Raw genomic sequence first — 17,819 nt, forward strand, 5'->3', positions numbered from 1 at the left:
CCATTTTGTCCTCAAAAATACTCTCTGTGGGAATAACAATACTGCCTTGTAGAATCAACCAAATTTCATAATTTTTTTTTTAATTGCTAGAGGGGAATATTTTGGAGCCTGCATCAATCTCTGTTTTTCAATATTTTATTCTCAAACCTTATGTGTCTAAAAAAATACAAGATAAAAATCATTTTTTTACAATTTTTTTAATACAACTATTTGAAATAATCAAAATCCGACAATTCTACAAAGCTTGAGAGTTATCCCCGTAGTCATTTTTTTCGATATAATATACCCTATCAACCCCTCCTAAATAGGTACCGGGTAGTAGATAAGGAAAAAAGTCTTATAATTGAGGGGACAACTAAAATATAAAATTTGATTTTAAAATTTTATTCAACTGTGGAAAACTTGAAAAACTGGCACCGGGACCCCTAAGTTATTTTGTGAAATATTCGCGCTTTTTGAACTTTTTGTGTTAAATGTATAATGTGATGTTTTTGTGTTTAATTTTGAAAATGAGTACAGAATAAGTGGTGTCTGGTGAAATACTAGACACCTCGCTTAATTGTTTTTTAAATAATACAAATTAAAAATCTATTCATTTTTCTGATGGCTCTATGTTAAATTATTATTTGTATCATTTTGTGATGTGTTTTTGCATTTTTTTTTTTTTTAATTGTAACTAACTATTTTGCATTTTTTTTTGAAATTTGTTTTTGTCAATATTTTTGTGTTAAATTAATTTTATAATGATTTTGTATTTATTTATGAAAAGGTATCGCTTTGAGATGTTCTTGTACTAAAATCAATTTTCTATTCTTTTTGTACATTGTTTTCTTTTATGATTTTTTCTGAGTGGAGAGAATTGCGCTAGGAAGGGTATACTACTAATAGGTCTATAATGTCATAGTCTCGTGGTTCAACTTGCAATAATTGATCGTGATTTCAAACTGGTTGACAAACAACAGGTGGAAAAACCAACTTTTTCTTAATAACTTAATTAAATTACCTTATTTTACTTTTTCAATTTATTTTACCAAAATTGATTGTCAAATCAAAAAATTTGATGCTGTACAACTGTTATTTTAGTATCTATTTTATTTGATCTCTAAGTTTTGTTTTATTTAAAGTTGAAATCTTTTTTAATCTGTTCTCATTTAATTTTAGTAAAAGTAATGAATATATCTTTTGTAATTTATAGTGATTATAATTTAGAAATATTATTAATAAAAAAAGTCTATAATTTGATACATGATTTATAATAAGTACATAATAATAATAATTGTCAATACTTTTATAAACATGATGATTAATGATGATTAAAACAAAAGGAACATTTATTTAGGAAAACCAAATTCTTTAGCGTCATCTTCTGTGATGTCACCATACTCCCACATATGTAACCGATTCTTCTTGGCCTTTTCTTGAGCCTCAATGTACTCAGACATCTAGATAGAAAAAAGTTGGAATGATTTAATACAAAGAAAATTGATCAATAAATATTATTTCTATTACCATATTGTTCAAATATCTTTCCTGACGTCTTTCAACCAACAAGAATCCTTCTTCAACCAATTTCTTGACGAGATCCTCTTTTTTGTCGGCATCTTTCACAGTAATGTGAGTAAGATTGTCGTAAATATACTCTTCATTGATGCTGATTCTCTTGTTAATGAACTCATCACGAACAACGGCAATGGAATCTTCTTGATATTCAGGCCACTTAGGTAGTTTCACAAGCGCAAATCCATATTCTTTGGCAAACGGTCGATCATTTTTAAAAGTTGGTGGCAAATTAGCACACTCTTCAGCAATCACGATGTCTCTGTTACCATAATCAATATAGAAGACATGAATACTCGAGCCAGCAACCTTTTCTACTTTGGCACGGTACCACTGTTGATCTTCCTTAAGCTTAGCTGCACACATTTCTCCTAAAATTATATAGAACAAACATGAATATTAATTAATCATCATATAAAAATTAATAAATTACAGATATTCAAAATATTACCTTGTTTTGGACAGTAAGAACCAGCAATAGGAGGGTTAGAGTTAAAGTGTTTCCCCAAGTTGTCAGTAAGACTTTCTAATTTGGGTCCTTCTGATACAGGTTGTACGTAGACATGCAACTCAGGACTGACCTCTGATACAAGCACTTCATCATAGTTGGTTTTTCGTTCCGATACCACTTCTTCATGAACAGGTTTGTTGCTGTTATTGTTTGTTTCCACTGATTCCTCAACATAATTCTTCCATAACTAAAATAAATTGTATAGAACAAGATTAATCAGTGTAAAAGAATAAAATATATTTATCGTTAAGTATTGTTATGTGTACGTTAATTTTCTTATCCTTTGCATATTTTTCTGCTTGTTGCAAAAGCTTGAAGTATTTTGAATGCTCAGCTGACCTGTGTAATCTATACAGTCCTTCTTTTACAAGTGCCACTGACAGATTAACATTTCCCACGAACAGCCATCCAATCATGTTTCCACGATTACTACAGGATTCTACAGTGATTTCAACTTCACGGTGCATTATCTTTTCTTTCGTAAACGCTAATGCTTTTTGATAATATACTTCAGCTGCTGAAGGTGCTTCACCGTGGATAGCTCGTTCGTCACTTAGGCTTGTAATACCTAAAAATTTAAGTTTTAATTAAATAACACATATCAAAATTCATATAAATGTTAATTCAAATAAATATGAGGAATTAATCAACATGAATTATAGATAATATTAAATCAATCAAACGTAAACAAAATGTATACTAATTACTAACCAGCCAAAAGGAAGGTAATAAATGAGTATTCTTTTCGAACGTGAAGACGCATTTTACAACCGCTTGCAACGTATTCAACCACAGCTTCAAACTTCGGAAAACGTTGGAGACTAGGCAAAAGTGCCTTGGCACGAGCAAACTCCTAAACATATAAATAATTATTACATTTATTTCTCCTCGAACAAAATCAATTTTATTTACCGCAGCACTAGAACAATCAGTGATATGTAGTTTAGGGGGAGGGGATTTTGAGTAAAGCCCTTTTTGAGATTGTTTGGCGATTTCTTCTGCCTTCTTTAATTTATAAAAGCACTGGGACATTTGGTCATCCCGTGGGTTGTTCATAACAGTTGCCAAACCTTCTTTTACTAATTCTTCACCAAGGTTTCTAAACAATACAATAAACAAGCATATTAAATAATAATAATATGCTAAAAAATTAAATTATCCGTTAATTATACTAAACAATACTTTAATTATTGATAAAAAAATAAAAAGAACCTTACATTTCATCAATTGTAACAGTGGCACAGATTTTTTCTTCAAGTTTATCAAATTTGGGTTGTATGTAATCTACAGAAGCATTTACTTTCTTTCCAATGCAACGTGTCCTTAAGAACTCACGAGCTTCATAAGCCCAAGGGATCTCGTAAAAATGTTTACTTAAAGTCCGCGGGGTTTGTGTAGCTGGTGGTTGACCGTTGCCAATTGGTTCACTGAAGAAAACAAATCAAAAATTGTTCACATTTGTGTTATGTATGTAGAGAATTATAAAATGTAGAAATAAATACCCTCTTGGTACTTCAACTCTTAGCCTGGCCGGCTTGATGTTAGAAAAGTATATTCTATGGAGTTTGTTGCTATGGGAAGGCTTAACTATCAGACCTTCTTCTCTTATAATTTCAATTACGGTTCCAATTATTTCCTTTTCAGCAATCTAAGCCAAAAGAACATTCTCAAGTAAACAAAAATTCTTAAACACCAACTCTTTAGCTAATCAATAATACCTCTGGCCCTGTGCATGTATACGATTGCCAATGCCTCAATTTATTTTCCTTGGCTTGTCTCTCAGCTGTCCAGAGCTTCTCAGAACTTTCGTGTAAGTACTTCATACTATGTTTTTGACAAGTAGCGAAACCTTGTTTAACCAATTCAACAGCAATTTCACCAGCCTTTTAAAATAAAAAAAGTATAATTTTATAAAAAATAGTTATTACACAAAAATAATTTTAAAATGTACCGGATGATGGATAGTTCCAAAGAATGATGGATCTTTCCTGTTAGAAAGAACTCCTTCCAAAGTAACCTCGACGTCCTTTTGCAGTAAACGAACTTCAACAAAGAACTTTGCTTCATCTCCCAATTCTACATCTTCTGGTAGACACTATATAAAATATATTAGTATTTATATTAGATATAAGTAAATAACAAATTCAACTATTTGTCACATATAATATAAATAATAAAATATTGTATAATTTAGAGAAATAATTATGTATACACTAAACAATATAATACTGTATTGGCAAGTATTTTATGAATAAAAAAAATCTTACCCTGATTCCCGAAAGGTAAAGACGGATCATGTTTCTTTCAGGCAACAACAACAGCTTCATCGTGGTTCCGTCAATAACAGATTCAACAACAGCCTTAATACGTCTTTTAGAATTTTCCTTAAAAAATGATTTAACGTCATCAATGGAACTATATTTCTTTGCAGTGTTCTATATCAGAGGAAAATATTTTAATAATTTGAAAACACATGCTTTATTAAAATAGTAGGTACAACAATACATTATTATAATACATTTTGTTAAACATAGGTGACAAATCATAATACAACAAAACATGGGCGGATCGAGGAAAAATTTCAGCTTAGGAAAATACAAAAGTACCGACCCATTTAATTTCACCAAATATTGAATTTTAACCGAAATATATAATTGTTATTTTAACATAAGTAAAATACATTTTATACATTATTTTTTGAAGATCTGACTATTTTAACAGTTTATGTAGGCACATATTTTACAAGTTTTAATTTATGTATTTGTCCTAAGTATCTATACGACATAAGAAAAGTGACTATAGTCGGGGATATGAAAACTGGCTGCTGATTTCAGCGTCCCCAGTGGTATTTTTTTATTAGAGCTATCTACTACTACAAGTGCTAACAAAAAACAGATAGATGGAGGTTACAAACGGCCGTTGTTGGTTGCGGCCCAAAAAAAATAGGTCGCCATCGATTATATTTCTTAAGAGGACGTTACACAAATATTTCTTGTCTTCAACTTACAAGTTCGTAACATAGAGAATTTACGCACAGCAGATCACCTTTAGCTCTGTTAATTTAAATTTTAGAGTGAATTGACCTAACCTAACCTAACCTATTATGAAAATGTAAGGTAATAACATTATTTGTGTGCATTTTTTAATTTACACTATATTATATACGCATAACGTTAAGCAATTGAACTATCATAAACACACATAATTTTCTTACCAACAAGTTTCATGATAGGTAGATTCACTCCAATTTTTAAATAAACAGAGATAAAACATGATCTGCTGAGCGTACATTTTCTATGTTACGCATTTGTAAGACGGAGAAAAAAATAGATGTGTAAGGTCCTCTTTACTTGAACAGAGTAAATATACTTCTATAGAAGAAAAAAAAATGTAAAATTTATCATAATTTTATGATATAAAATGGTTTTTTGAAGAAGCGGCCCACCGTCAAAACTTCCAAATTCCTGATGGCCCAGCAATGAAATAATTTTCATATTATATTGTAATGGAGAGTACATTAAAAAATGTTAATTTGATATTTGCTTTTACTGTAATTTAAGAACATAAAATAACATAATACCTTAGCATTGGGGTCCCATCTTCCTACCATAGCAGCTTTAGCCTTGTTCTGAAGGTCCACTAGGGTTTGAATATCAGGAGTTCGGTTATTTGACTTTACATTTTTTACAGTTACTAGACCATTTTCAACAAGCTCATTTACTATATTGTTGTCTAAAAGCATAAAATATTGGTTTAGTTATTCATTATACATATTATACACATTAAAAACTAAATTTGCTCACCCAATGTTGGGTAAAAGATGTCACCATAGTATCGAGTTGTCTTTCCAACACCACATACTTGACCAGCTGTTTTCAAAAATACCTTTTTTCCAATAAGCTTTTTACGAAGAAACTCACGAGTTTCCCATGAAAACGGCTCATCATCAGTACCTTTGGATGCTGTATCATTTTTTGCTCTAAAAATTATAAAACAGAATATATTATTTATCTCGAGTTTATTCCTTTGTATATTGACACAATATTTTATTTTATATATTGGAAACACCTTACAATTTTTAGCAACAAGCCATTAAGTACATCAATTTTTAGATTTTAAAAATCTAATGATTAAATTACTCAATTTTTTTTTATCACTATCATATCAGTTTTGAACCTTAGTTATACGAAACAATCCATATTGACAACAAATAACATATATTATAATGAATAGGTTATTTTTAGGTTTTTTAAGAGTTGATCAAAAATTACATCAGGAAGTTTCAGAATTTTCATATAAAAATAGTTAAATAATAGATGATAGGACTTAAAAAAATATATTAATACATTGGAGATGATCATAAAAATAAGTATATTCATCAAGTGAGTTAATTTAAGAGATCTTTGTAACATGTTTATAATTGATTTACAAAAACCATTAACTGTAAAAAAATATCCATCCATTTTGTTAAAAATATGTGTAGGTAATGTTGTTTTAGTCCAAATTATAAATATGAATTCAAATATACAGAATACTTCAGCTTAAGTATAGAAAAACATTTTGGCTAATAATTTTTAGGCACTTAAAAATAACCAAACGATTTTGGGTTAAATGGAAAATAGAGAACAATTAATAAATTAAATGTTAGTTTAAAATTCTATAAAATATAACTATAATCAAATACTCACGCATAACGGCCAAATTTGGGAGCAATGATGCTGTTTAAAACAATTGTTTTTGTTTTTGGATAACCATTAGACACTTCCTCGCGGATAGTGATAGAATCACTAGAGTTCACCTGTACAGATTAAAATTATAAATTATAAATGGATAGAAATTATTAGTACCTAATAAAAATTGAAATACTTTTAAAATGTATTTACCAATATTCTGTTATAAAAGAAAATATACCAGTTTTGAGCACTATTTTTACAAAGCCCGGCTAGGTGTCAGTTACAACTAACCGGCAGAATTCTATTTGTAACACAAAAAATATTCTGTCAGTAAGGGTTATTAGATACTTAACCGGACATTGTAAGAACGGCCCTAAATGTATTTAACATTCATCAAGAGTTAACACAGTTGGGCACTATTCATAACATTTTTAATAATTACATTTATAACAAGATTAATATAAAATAATTGCTTTCAAACATTGATATAATCTAGCTATCCTAACTGTTTGTCACCCATTGAAATAAAACTTAATAGATAATGTTAGTAGTATGTACCCTTTAAGTACTCAGTGCCTAACTGTAATATATCAAACACGTAGATGAAAACCTCCAGTACCTGGGAATATTTTATGTTAAATAAAACAGAGTAGGTAGGTTAGGTACCCAATTATATCTCAAAATACCAGCTAACACAAATATCAGAACTTAAGTCACAGACGAATCGGTTGGCCGAGAGCGGTCCGCGACACGGGTAAGTATGACACAAGACGTCGTCTTGGTCTTTCGATGACGTACCTGATGGACGATTCCCTCGAAGACCCTAACGGGTTCCTTTGAGGAGGACAAGGCATCGGCTGGCTTTTTTGTCATCGTGACTGGGCTCATGGCTGCGATAGACAATATTATTGTTGAGTGAAGATGGTTCGCAAAAGGGCGGCGGCCAGGATTCCGGTGCGTTACAGGTGTGCGCTGTCACGTGTTCGACAACGATGGCGGGCGTTGGCGAAAAGGTGCGAAAACGAGCGATCGGTTATTAGGTTGTCGTGTGAGCGGTTTTATTATCCGAACGTCTAGATCGGCGGCGTCGCTAACCTAACTCGTAATACGGTAGGGGGGAGGGGGGGTACTAGCCGGGCAAATCGACTCACACTAACTCACGCAGGCAACCACAGTCGGCGAGCGTCGCTGTTTTGAGACGTGTCCAAGGGTGCCAACGGTATTTTATACGGATACAGCGGCTTTATCCATCGGATTTATCGAACTATTTACACTTTTTTTGCCATTACATTGGCACTGGTTGGTAGTTACCATCAACCACTAATGGCGTTTTCCACCATACTGCACTGTTGCACCCAGGTTGCACTGATAATCGTCCTGGGTGCAGGCTAGTGCAAGTGTAGATGAACCTTGTTTTAAATATTCAATCCTTAGCTATAAAAGTTAAACGATTTATAAATTTTTAACTACAAAATTGTTTTTAAATTTTTAATTTGATCAATTTTGTCAAAAATCAAACTTAGGAATAAATGAACAAGTATTTCTGAACATTGAATTCACTCTTCTGATATAGTAAATATGAATTATGCCCTTATCACATCTATTCATGTGGATCGGTCTTTTAGACAATACAAGTGTATTTTCCGACCAAACCTTCACAATTTTTTATTTGTAAACATTCAACAATATTATGTTATTCTTGTTCCAGAATAATACTCATAGTACATACCTACATTGCTTGTACCACTTTTATTTATAAAAAATTTATTTTTTTGATATTTACATATTTTGGATTTTTTATTCCATATTTTAATAAAAATTGGTACATATATTGATTTTTTTATTACAATAAAATCTGTTCCCTAGTTATAAGCTTATAAATCATAATTTATACACAAAATGTACTTATTTCTAAATGAATAAGTAGTTATAGTATGTTTAATATTGATTGTAGGACTATGTAAAATATGCACATCCTTCTTTATAAAAACAAAAAATTAATAGGATAATACTTATTTTTAGATTATTCTCTCCAGATAGAGCCAGTAAAAACTTGTTAGCAAGCCAGATGTGGACTGCATATTTTGATATGATGTGTATAATATTATACACTCTATACTTGTTTGATTCTGTAATATTGGAAAAAATGATGTTGTGCATGAAAAAAAGACATAATTAGATAATGGTAACACAATTAGTGAAATTTGATTGTTTTAACTTTTCAGTTATGGTTTGGAACATAAATATCAAAGTTAAATAAATAATATTAAATAATTTAATTTATTTTAATTTTAAAAAAAATGTTGTTTATTATAATATTACACTTTAATACAACACACAAAACAAAAACATTAATTGTTATGGTTTAGAATAGATAATTATTTAAAATATATACTATATCAAGAAATAATAATATATAAAAGAAAAAAAATGGAATAAAAAAATGTAAATATAAAAATAATAATAATTATTCATCAATATCAAATTTCAATCTTCTGAATGGCACAATATGAGGTTCTGAAACAAAAATGATAAGATAATATAAACTATTATATTATATTACCTAATACTATTTGATGTTTGATAAATAATACATGCCAAAATTATTAATGTTTAACAAGTGTATGAAATATTTAAATATGAAAAAATAAGCTAACGTGTTAGATAAGAATTTTAATTCAATATTTGTTACTTAAATACGGATTTGCATGCATCTTAGCTTTTCAACACCAGGAAAAAATGAAAATAATATGCCCATTTCAGGGAGATGACCAGAATTAGTTTTTTTTTATAAAAAATCAAGCACACTTACACAGGATTGATCACACAAAGCATTTCGCAATATACTGGACCAATAAGTTATTTACCACAAATAATTTAAATGATTTTGACTTAAAAATGAAACATTTTATATTTTAAACTAATCAAATAATAGTTTTAGAAGCAATTCTTAATGGTGTATTTAAAGCTAAAATATGCGGTCAATTTTTCTAAGTTTCAGGTTTAGAATAAATAATATTGATAATAATAACATGTAAGAATTATTTATTAACAAATCTAAATTAGGTATCCATTGTTTACTTTTTATATAAAAAGCTTTACGTAAAGGAAAAATATTTAATTTACAACATAACAAAATTATATTAAACTAAATTTTTTAAATTTGTTACAATCAACACTTAATAATATATACCTAGGTATGGAAAAAATACAATGAAACAAAAACGTAATTATGTACTGAAAATTGTAACATATAACAATATATTTATAACATGATAAAGAAATTTACTTTATCTTGGATTAAATGTATATACTAAAATATCTACATTCGACATTTTATAAATGACCAAAATAATAAGAACTCGGTTGTTTAGTTGACATCTTGAACTATAAAAATTAATTAGATGAAAAAATCAGTTTATAATAAAAAAAAAACGTACCAAATAGAATATAAATTTTCTTTAAAATTATTTTTATATAATATTTAAACATAATATTCAATCTGACTTGGGCTAGGCATATCAATAGAGTAGTATTTTTGTTTTAATTATGTTGTACTTTTGTACTATCAAGTTTATCAAGAAAATTAATTTTTGTATTATACTTTTATTTAAAAATCAAACACAAATTATATTCCATTTATTTAGTGGCCATTGGTCATGGTGATATTAATAAAAAAGTTCAGTTTATTTTCATTTATTAAATATAAAGACTTTTATAAACCTATGAACATATAATTTAATAAACAATCTGAAAACAAATTAAATCAGTAGTAAGCAACATTTTATGTAGTACATAATTTAGTGTAGTACACATTTAAAAAAATATTATATTTTAATTGTTAATTTAAAATTACATAACAATGAATCACAATTAATAGTGCCATTTTTGAGATTAGGTTCTAAATAGCTATCTACATAATGTATAAAAAAAGCGAGTCAGTGGATGTCGCTCTGCTGTACAGTAGGTAACAAGTGGGTCTCTGTATAATGGAATGTATTAAATTTGAATTCAATGATATCATATCATTGTGTATGAAAAACGATTCTGAGCGGGGACAGTTCATCGGTCTGGATATTTTATATTGTAATTATATTTTATTATAGCCTATATGTTGATTTACTATTATAAATTACAACAAAATAACTAAAATCGTTATTTTTATTTTTATTCGGTTCTATGGTGGAAATTAAAATACCATTTTTAGCGGTTTTTTGTAATTTGTCGATGGTTTTTCCCGTGGCATTAAATAATTATTGAGAAAATCGAAAAATAACCTCTTTAAAGTACCATCTTGATCCAATTTGCTAAAAGAAAAGATACTATGTGTTGAAATCAAAGCACTACTTCTGGTAGAAATTGTGTATACAGGATATAAAAAAAAAAAAATAAAAAAATAATAACCATTGTAAAACCACTAGATCTCTCACTCCGCTCAGATCTAAAAATGTATATAATTTATTAATATGTATACATGTGTATAATATATATTATATGCAAGAAAACGATATCATTATTTACCATACTTTATTATATCACTAATCGGAGAATACATTAATCTATGATAGAATATAGACATGTACACTCCAGCTGACAGTTGCGGACGGGTATTTCCACGGCACTACGTACCTATTTCATATTTGTCCTTTTTAATTTTTAAATCAATGTTATTTTTTTATTTTTTTTCTTCTTCTTAACAACTTAGCGCACTATGTAGATCCATCGCTGCCACCCCTATTTCCTTAGGTCCCTATCATTCGCATCCTCCATTTTCAATGTTTTCATTCTTAAATCTTTTTCCATTACGTCCTTCCATCATGTTCAAGGTCTTCCTAAAGGTCTTTTCCCCACAATTTTTCCTTCTGTAACTCGTTTTATAGTCTTTTCCACTGCCCTCCAAACATGTTCAGCCCACTCCATCTTCTGCTATATGACAGGATATTAGGTCTTCAGTTATTACTAGGGAACGGATTTTATTGTAAACACATATTTGTATTGAAATGAGATATTTTTAATCTGATAAAAAATGTGTACAATTAAGATCATTCTAATTAAAATAAACCCTAATTTACTTTACATATTTTTACATATTTGGTAAATAAGTACATAATTTGTACATATTTTGGTAATTTTTGATTTTTTCTTTTATTTTTGATGACTAAACATTATCTGCTTCAACTAAATTAACAAGATTAGCAATTTTGGAATTTACCTAGGTACTTATTTCCTAGTATCCTATTTTCCTTATTGTTTTAATAATTAGAAAAGAGATAAGATTTCAATATTTTATATTTTTTGTTAAGCGGTTGTTACATAATTTGATTTTTTTTTACATATTTCAATAAAAATAAGTACATATTTTGATTTTTTTATTACAATAAAATCCGTTCCCTAGTTATTACTTATCTCGATTAAAAATAAAATTATTTTATTTTATTCATTTATTATTTTTATTTTTAAAGCCTCTAGGATAAATTATGATAGCTTATTATTTTATTCACATACTCAATATTACACATTTCCAGTAAAATATTATTTTGTGTTTAGATTTTTGTTTTAAAGTCCATTTTAAATTTTCAATTTTCAAATTTAAAACCTTAATATGCTCACGAAAATTATGCGCCTGAGGATAAATCCCCAAATTCCCCTCCACCAAGATCCAACCTTGATAATATTTGTTCCAACACATTGAGTGCTTCATAGTATTTGAAGCATATTTCCAAATGTATTTGTGTCAGATTGGCAATGCGACGTTTCAAAGTCTGGCTGACACGTATAAAAATGGAAGCATTGCCTTGATACACAAATTAATTAAATTATAACCTATTTTTATAGGTTTTTTTTTACCTATACAATTTGTCGACACAGTCATGAAGGACAATGTCACAGTCGACTGAGGTACTCAACGTATTTATTAGTTCATACTTCATACCATAACAAATTAGCTTGGTATCATCACAGTTTTTTCACATTGATTGATTTTGTTCTATGTTATAAGATGTGGAGAATTAGGCAATTTAATTAGGCAAATTAAAGAACGGAGGATGCATATAAAAAAATTGTCATGTTACCTACACAATTTGTCATGCTTCACACCAAACAATAAAAAAAAAAGAAGAAATTAAAATATATTGTAGGTACTATCATAATATGTAAGACTGTGCAAGTATATTTATAAACAAAATCAATAACAATAAAATGATACATACCTGGCCCATGTCTCATGTAATGCTTCCATCCGGTTGACATTTGAATGCCAATATTTCGCCACTCCGTTTCAGTCATTAAATGAGTCTCAGGCAAGGTTTTGGCCAAATCTACAGGTAAAATTACGTGCCTGTCAAGAACCAAAGTCAACGGTTTATTATTCAAATACAAATTTACAACAAGACTTTCAAAGATAATGATACATTAAACACACATACCTGTAAACATACGTGTCGTCTTCATACTTTGCTGAATATTTTATGTTTTCAATAGATGATGACGTCATGTTGGCTGAAAATTATTGAAAATTTGAAACACGGATAAGAAATTGCAAAATTAACTAGGTATCTCAATAATAATGGTTTACAATAGGTAGGTACACAATCATAGACATATTATTAATAAATTGTTTTAAATTATTAATATGTCTACTCAAGTTTACTCAAGACGTACACGAACATAACAAACTACGAACGTTTGGGCAGAAAAATCAGAAATGAATAAATAATGCTTTGATAATAGGCATTATACCGCGCTTAGATAATGCGTGATAAGAGATCACGGTTGAGTTTGATATCAATAAAGTAATGAAACATACAGAACTGATAACAACTGAACATAATTATTGCTGTGGCGAGTTAATAAGTAATTTATACTCGGAATTTTTCAACTCTTCCGGGCGGTCGGCACCCTAAATTTTAGAATTTTTTTTTTTCATCTCGTTATATTTTTCAATACTGAAGAAGGTGGTGCAAACCAAAATTGACGCAGATCAGTAGTTTAAAAGTTATAGCCATTGATTAGGATATCTTAGTCCGTGGCTACAGCCATTTGAAGTTTGTCGTTTTTACGGTTTTGGTTAAATTTTTGAAATTCGTTTTCATCTTAGTGATAATATGTTGTAGCCCACTGGCCCAATGGTTATTTTGACACATGAATTCGTGGTTCAGGATTTGAACTCTTGAAAACCAAATTAACTATTACGCTTTTTTTTTAACTGTAACAAATTTTGTCATAGCAAATTGATTGATTTTTTCGTTTTAAATTGTACGGGTGTGCGAATGACCTGGCCTAGACTCTAGGTACGAAAAACAATAAATTGAAGAATCTCGGATATTCAACCAAAACCGTAAAACGACAAACTTTAAATGACTATAGCTTCAAAACTAATTAGCTACTACAATTTTCATCAGCATCACCTGAAAACAGTGTAAAAAACACATAGGATGTCAAAAATTCAAAAATTTAGTGTGCACACTGCCCGACACCGACCTCCTCGCTCGACATGGCCCTACACCATCCTCTGTTAAAAATCGATTATTATAGAATATAATAAAACCATAGAATATAATATAAAAATGTACAATTAGGTATTAGGCATTAAAAATTAAACAATCAAAATATGATTATATTATTGTAACTGCTATAGTACCAGTTTTATTCCACTTCATTTAATAATAAAAAATTTAAACATATTTATATTATTTATATCTTTGCCCATACTCTATAATATATTTTCTAAAATCATAAAAAAAGATGTTCAAAAATAAATAAACAACAAAATAAATGATATAATAAGCTTAATAGCATTTAAAATGGTGAGTTATATTAAATCAATAGTACATATAATGTCTAATAATTAATATAATAAATGGTATTGTTGGTACATAAACATTTATTTACATTTAAAAAACAAATATTCTGACTGATTTTAATTTCAATAAATACTTAATCATATAGGTAATACGTATACAAAATTACAAAATTATATTCTGTATTAAGTAGTCTTTTTAAAAATGTTAATTTATACAATTATTGGAATTATAGAAGAAAAGTACTATATATATATATCAAATTTTGATCTTAATATTTAAATATATTTAGAACAATGTTCAATGTTGATAAACGATTATTGAATAAAATTAAGAATTGAAATAAAATATAATATACAATAGTTCTCATGTTATAAATTCTAATAATTTTTTTTAAGTACAAATTAACAATATTATATGAATTAGATAATATCTCTAATTATAATTAATAAATATTTATATTTTTGGTATAGCATAGATGATAAATATTATACTTATTAAAAATCTGTTAGGTATACATAGTTCCTATTTTAAACCAGGAAACCTTGAAAAATAAATACATATACTTATCAAGTAGTTTATTTGTTTGAAAATATTTTATATCATTTAAAAAAACATAAATATATATATATATTTAAGTAATGGTAAATATTAAATCAAATAACAATGTAATACAAAAAATGGAATTGCTACTTAAAATTAATTTTTTTTTGTAAAAAAATGTATTGTAGTTATAACTTCTCAGTCAATTGTTCAACAGACTCAAGTCAGTAGTTTTATATAAAAATAAAAAATACAAATTTGTTTGCATTTTCAAATATAAAATGTATTAATTTTATAAAAACATTCTTTATAATATTGCTCTATTTTTTACTGTGCACTAAATATGGAATTCTTTAACTATTTATTTATACCTGCAGGAGGCTATAATAATATATAATATTATTTATTTATATATTGTATGAATATTGGTTAAGAAAAAATGTTTAAACATATTTCAATATGTACCTTATTGTACGACTTCTATGCGTGTCATCCTCATACAAATAACAACTGATGTGTCTCGTAATTTAGATTTCTAGCATTATAAAGTTTTTCTTTCTGACCACCCCTGTATTTAGAAATGTCTTGTGGGAAGGGGGCACAAACGACAATTTCAAATTATACATAGATATAAGTAATAACTCATATTTTCCTTCTCAATATAATGTAATAAAAAGTAATAAATACGGTAAATGGTGGGGCACGGGCCCCATGGCCCCATTAAATACGCCCCTGCTTCTGACGCAAAATCAGTTCATTTGAGTATAATAAGTAGTCGTGACTGTCAATAACGATCTCAACATTCATCGCTCGTGGCCTCGCCAGATACATTTGCCACAAAACTTTAATAACTATTATATTTACATAAGTTTGAATGTTTAATCACGTTTGGCAACTGGGTACGTCAGTAAATATTTAGTAGGATTTAATCACATAAAAAATAAATCTATTTAAAGTGTTAAAATATATGAAAAATTGCTTATACAATTGATTAAAATTTTGTTTCAATCATTCGATCATATCAAACAATTTGCATGTATTCATTTATCACGTGAATTATACTTCAATTTAATTTATTTTGAATTTTCGAATCTTTTGAAGTAGTTTTTGGAAATAATAAGTTTAACCGTGTCTCAGTATCTATACAAATTACAAATCCAAACAGTTCGCCTAGCAGATTGATCTTTTTAATGTAATTTACTAATTTATGCAATCGTATATGATTATCTATATTTATTTATCTAGGTATATAATATATACATTATACGTCATGTTACTTTGGTCTTTCAAATTACAATCTTACAAGGTTGGCTATTAAATTACCTTAGAATTTCAAAAACCATACTGAAAACATTGATATTTTGAGGGCTCCAGTCGATCAAAAAAACTAAAAAGTGAGACAAAACTGGAGGAATTTGGTTAAACGGATTATAATTGATTAACAATAGTTTACTTGGTTTGACAAGAGGCAATTTTTAATATTTCAATTATTGTTAGTGTCATAATGAATAATATAAATACAAAAATATGATATTTTTATTCATCGATATCACAGCTGAAAAAATAGATATTCAAAATCACCTTGACCGAAACCTAGTACTTAAACTTGGTAATCAATGAAAATAAGTTTTAAAAATTTAAATCCGTCAAATCAAATTCCTTCAGTTTTGTTTGGCTTTTTGGTTTAAAAACCACTTTTTTAAATTGAAAAAAGTTTATCTAATTTAATATCATTGCCAATGTCTGCGAGTACGTAACTTAATTTGTTGACGGCGAATATAAAATATAACTACCGACCTACCGAGTGATGTTATGCGGTCCTACTGTTATGACTCAGGACATTTCTAGGAAATAATGACCGAAAACGATTACAGATTAAACTCAAATATACTTATGTTCGTTTACTTTGCACACATTTATACAAGTCATTATAATGTCATCATATTGATTTCCTTAAAACATGACCGATTGGAGCCCCTTAAACTTCTTTTAACAGCAAAAAATATAGAAATTGCCTATATGCTACTCCTAAAACTATTATTCATGAATACCTACTACTTTCCCGTGTAAATATTTTCATCAAATTTTGAGAAAATTATACTGTGGTTTAAAATTATAACTTTTGATCTAAATGTTAGTATACAAATAATCTTATCCTTAAGTATATTATGCTTTTAGAACTTCTAATAGAAAATAACAAATACTATTGTAGATAAGTATAAATAAAAAAATATAGAATCTTTTTATTGTAATAATTTTAATAACATTTTGAACACATAATTTAAAACCTTTTTCAGTTTAATAAGTTAAATAATATAGCCAGGTACCTATTCCAAAATAAGAATATAAATCAATTATTACTAACTTAATAAACTTAATATCTTATTTAATAAACTAATAGTGAATCATTCTTTGATTATAAAAAAAAATCATATTTCAATTATTGGAAATAATTAGTTGGTCTGTACTTTCTAAACTAATGTAACAGTGTTGTTATATATAACATTTTTCTTTAGTTTAAAATGTTATTACCATTTTACATAACGTTAAACTTTTTATAGATTTTGTTAATGAATTGTGTTTACAATACTCAATTGAATGTTAGGTAGGTACTTTTGTAAAGTTTTGTTTATATCTAATGTATAATATTAGTATATTATTACTGTACTGTTGGCTCCTCGGGGCGTTATTAATGTATAGTAACAGTAATGTTGTTTAATTCTATTTGTAGTATAA

The 17,819-nt window shown here is 28.1% G+C and overlaps 2 protein-coding genes across 3 annotated transcripts; both read right to left on the reverse strand.

The window, feature by feature from the left end:
- Positions 1-1,242: 1,242 nt before the first annotated feature.
- On the reverse strand, positions 1,243-7,763 carry LOC132936201 (staphylococcal nuclease domain-containing protein 1-like). Its single transcript, XM_061002894.1, has 15 exons — positions 7,540-7,763; positions 6,757-6,866; positions 5,872-6,047; positions 5,649-5,800; positions 4,336-4,503; positions 4,020-4,163; positions 3,787-3,951; positions 3,571-3,716; positions 3,286-3,495; positions 2,981-3,167; positions 2,780-2,921; positions 2,335-2,636; positions 2,009-2,255; positions 1,510-1,928; positions 1,243-1,442 (listed from the first exon to the last, which is right to left on the reverse strand). The coding sequence occupies exons 1-15, from the start codon at positions 7,627-7,629 to the stop codon at positions 1,332-1,334; spliced, it is 2,769 nt and encodes a 922-aa protein (XP_060858877.1). The 5' UTR covers positions 7,630-7,763; the 3' UTR covers positions 1,243-1,331.
- A 1,302-nt stretch (positions 7,764-9,065) lies between these two features.
- On the reverse strand, positions 9,066-13,468 carry LOC132936247 (cyclin-dependent kinases regulatory subunit-like). Of its 2 annotated transcripts, XM_061002939.1 has the most exons (4): positions 13,402-13,468; positions 13,167-13,239; positions 12,951-13,078; positions 9,066-9,258 (listed from the first exon to the last, which is right to left on the reverse strand). In XM_061002939.1, exons 2-4 carry the CDS (start codon positions 13,232-13,234, stop codon positions 9,209-9,211), a joined length of 246 nt encoding a protein of 81 aa, XP_060858922.1. In that variant the 5' UTR covers positions 13,235-13,239; positions 13,402-13,468; the 3' UTR covers positions 9,066-9,208. The 2 variants fall into 2 exon arrangements, with proteins under 2 accessions (XP_060858922.1, XP_060858921.1); XM_061002938.1 differs by having other exon boundaries at positions 13,167-13,438.
- Positions 13,469-17,819: the final 4,351 nt, after the last annotated feature.

Source organism: Metopolophium dirhodum, chromosome 1, assembly GCF_019925205.1.
Source record: "Metopolophium dirhodum isolate CAU chromosome 1, ASM1992520v1, whole genome shotgun sequence".
Taxonomy (NCBI): domain Eukaryota; kingdom Metazoa; phylum Arthropoda; class Insecta; order Hemiptera; family Aphididae; genus Metopolophium; species Metopolophium dirhodum.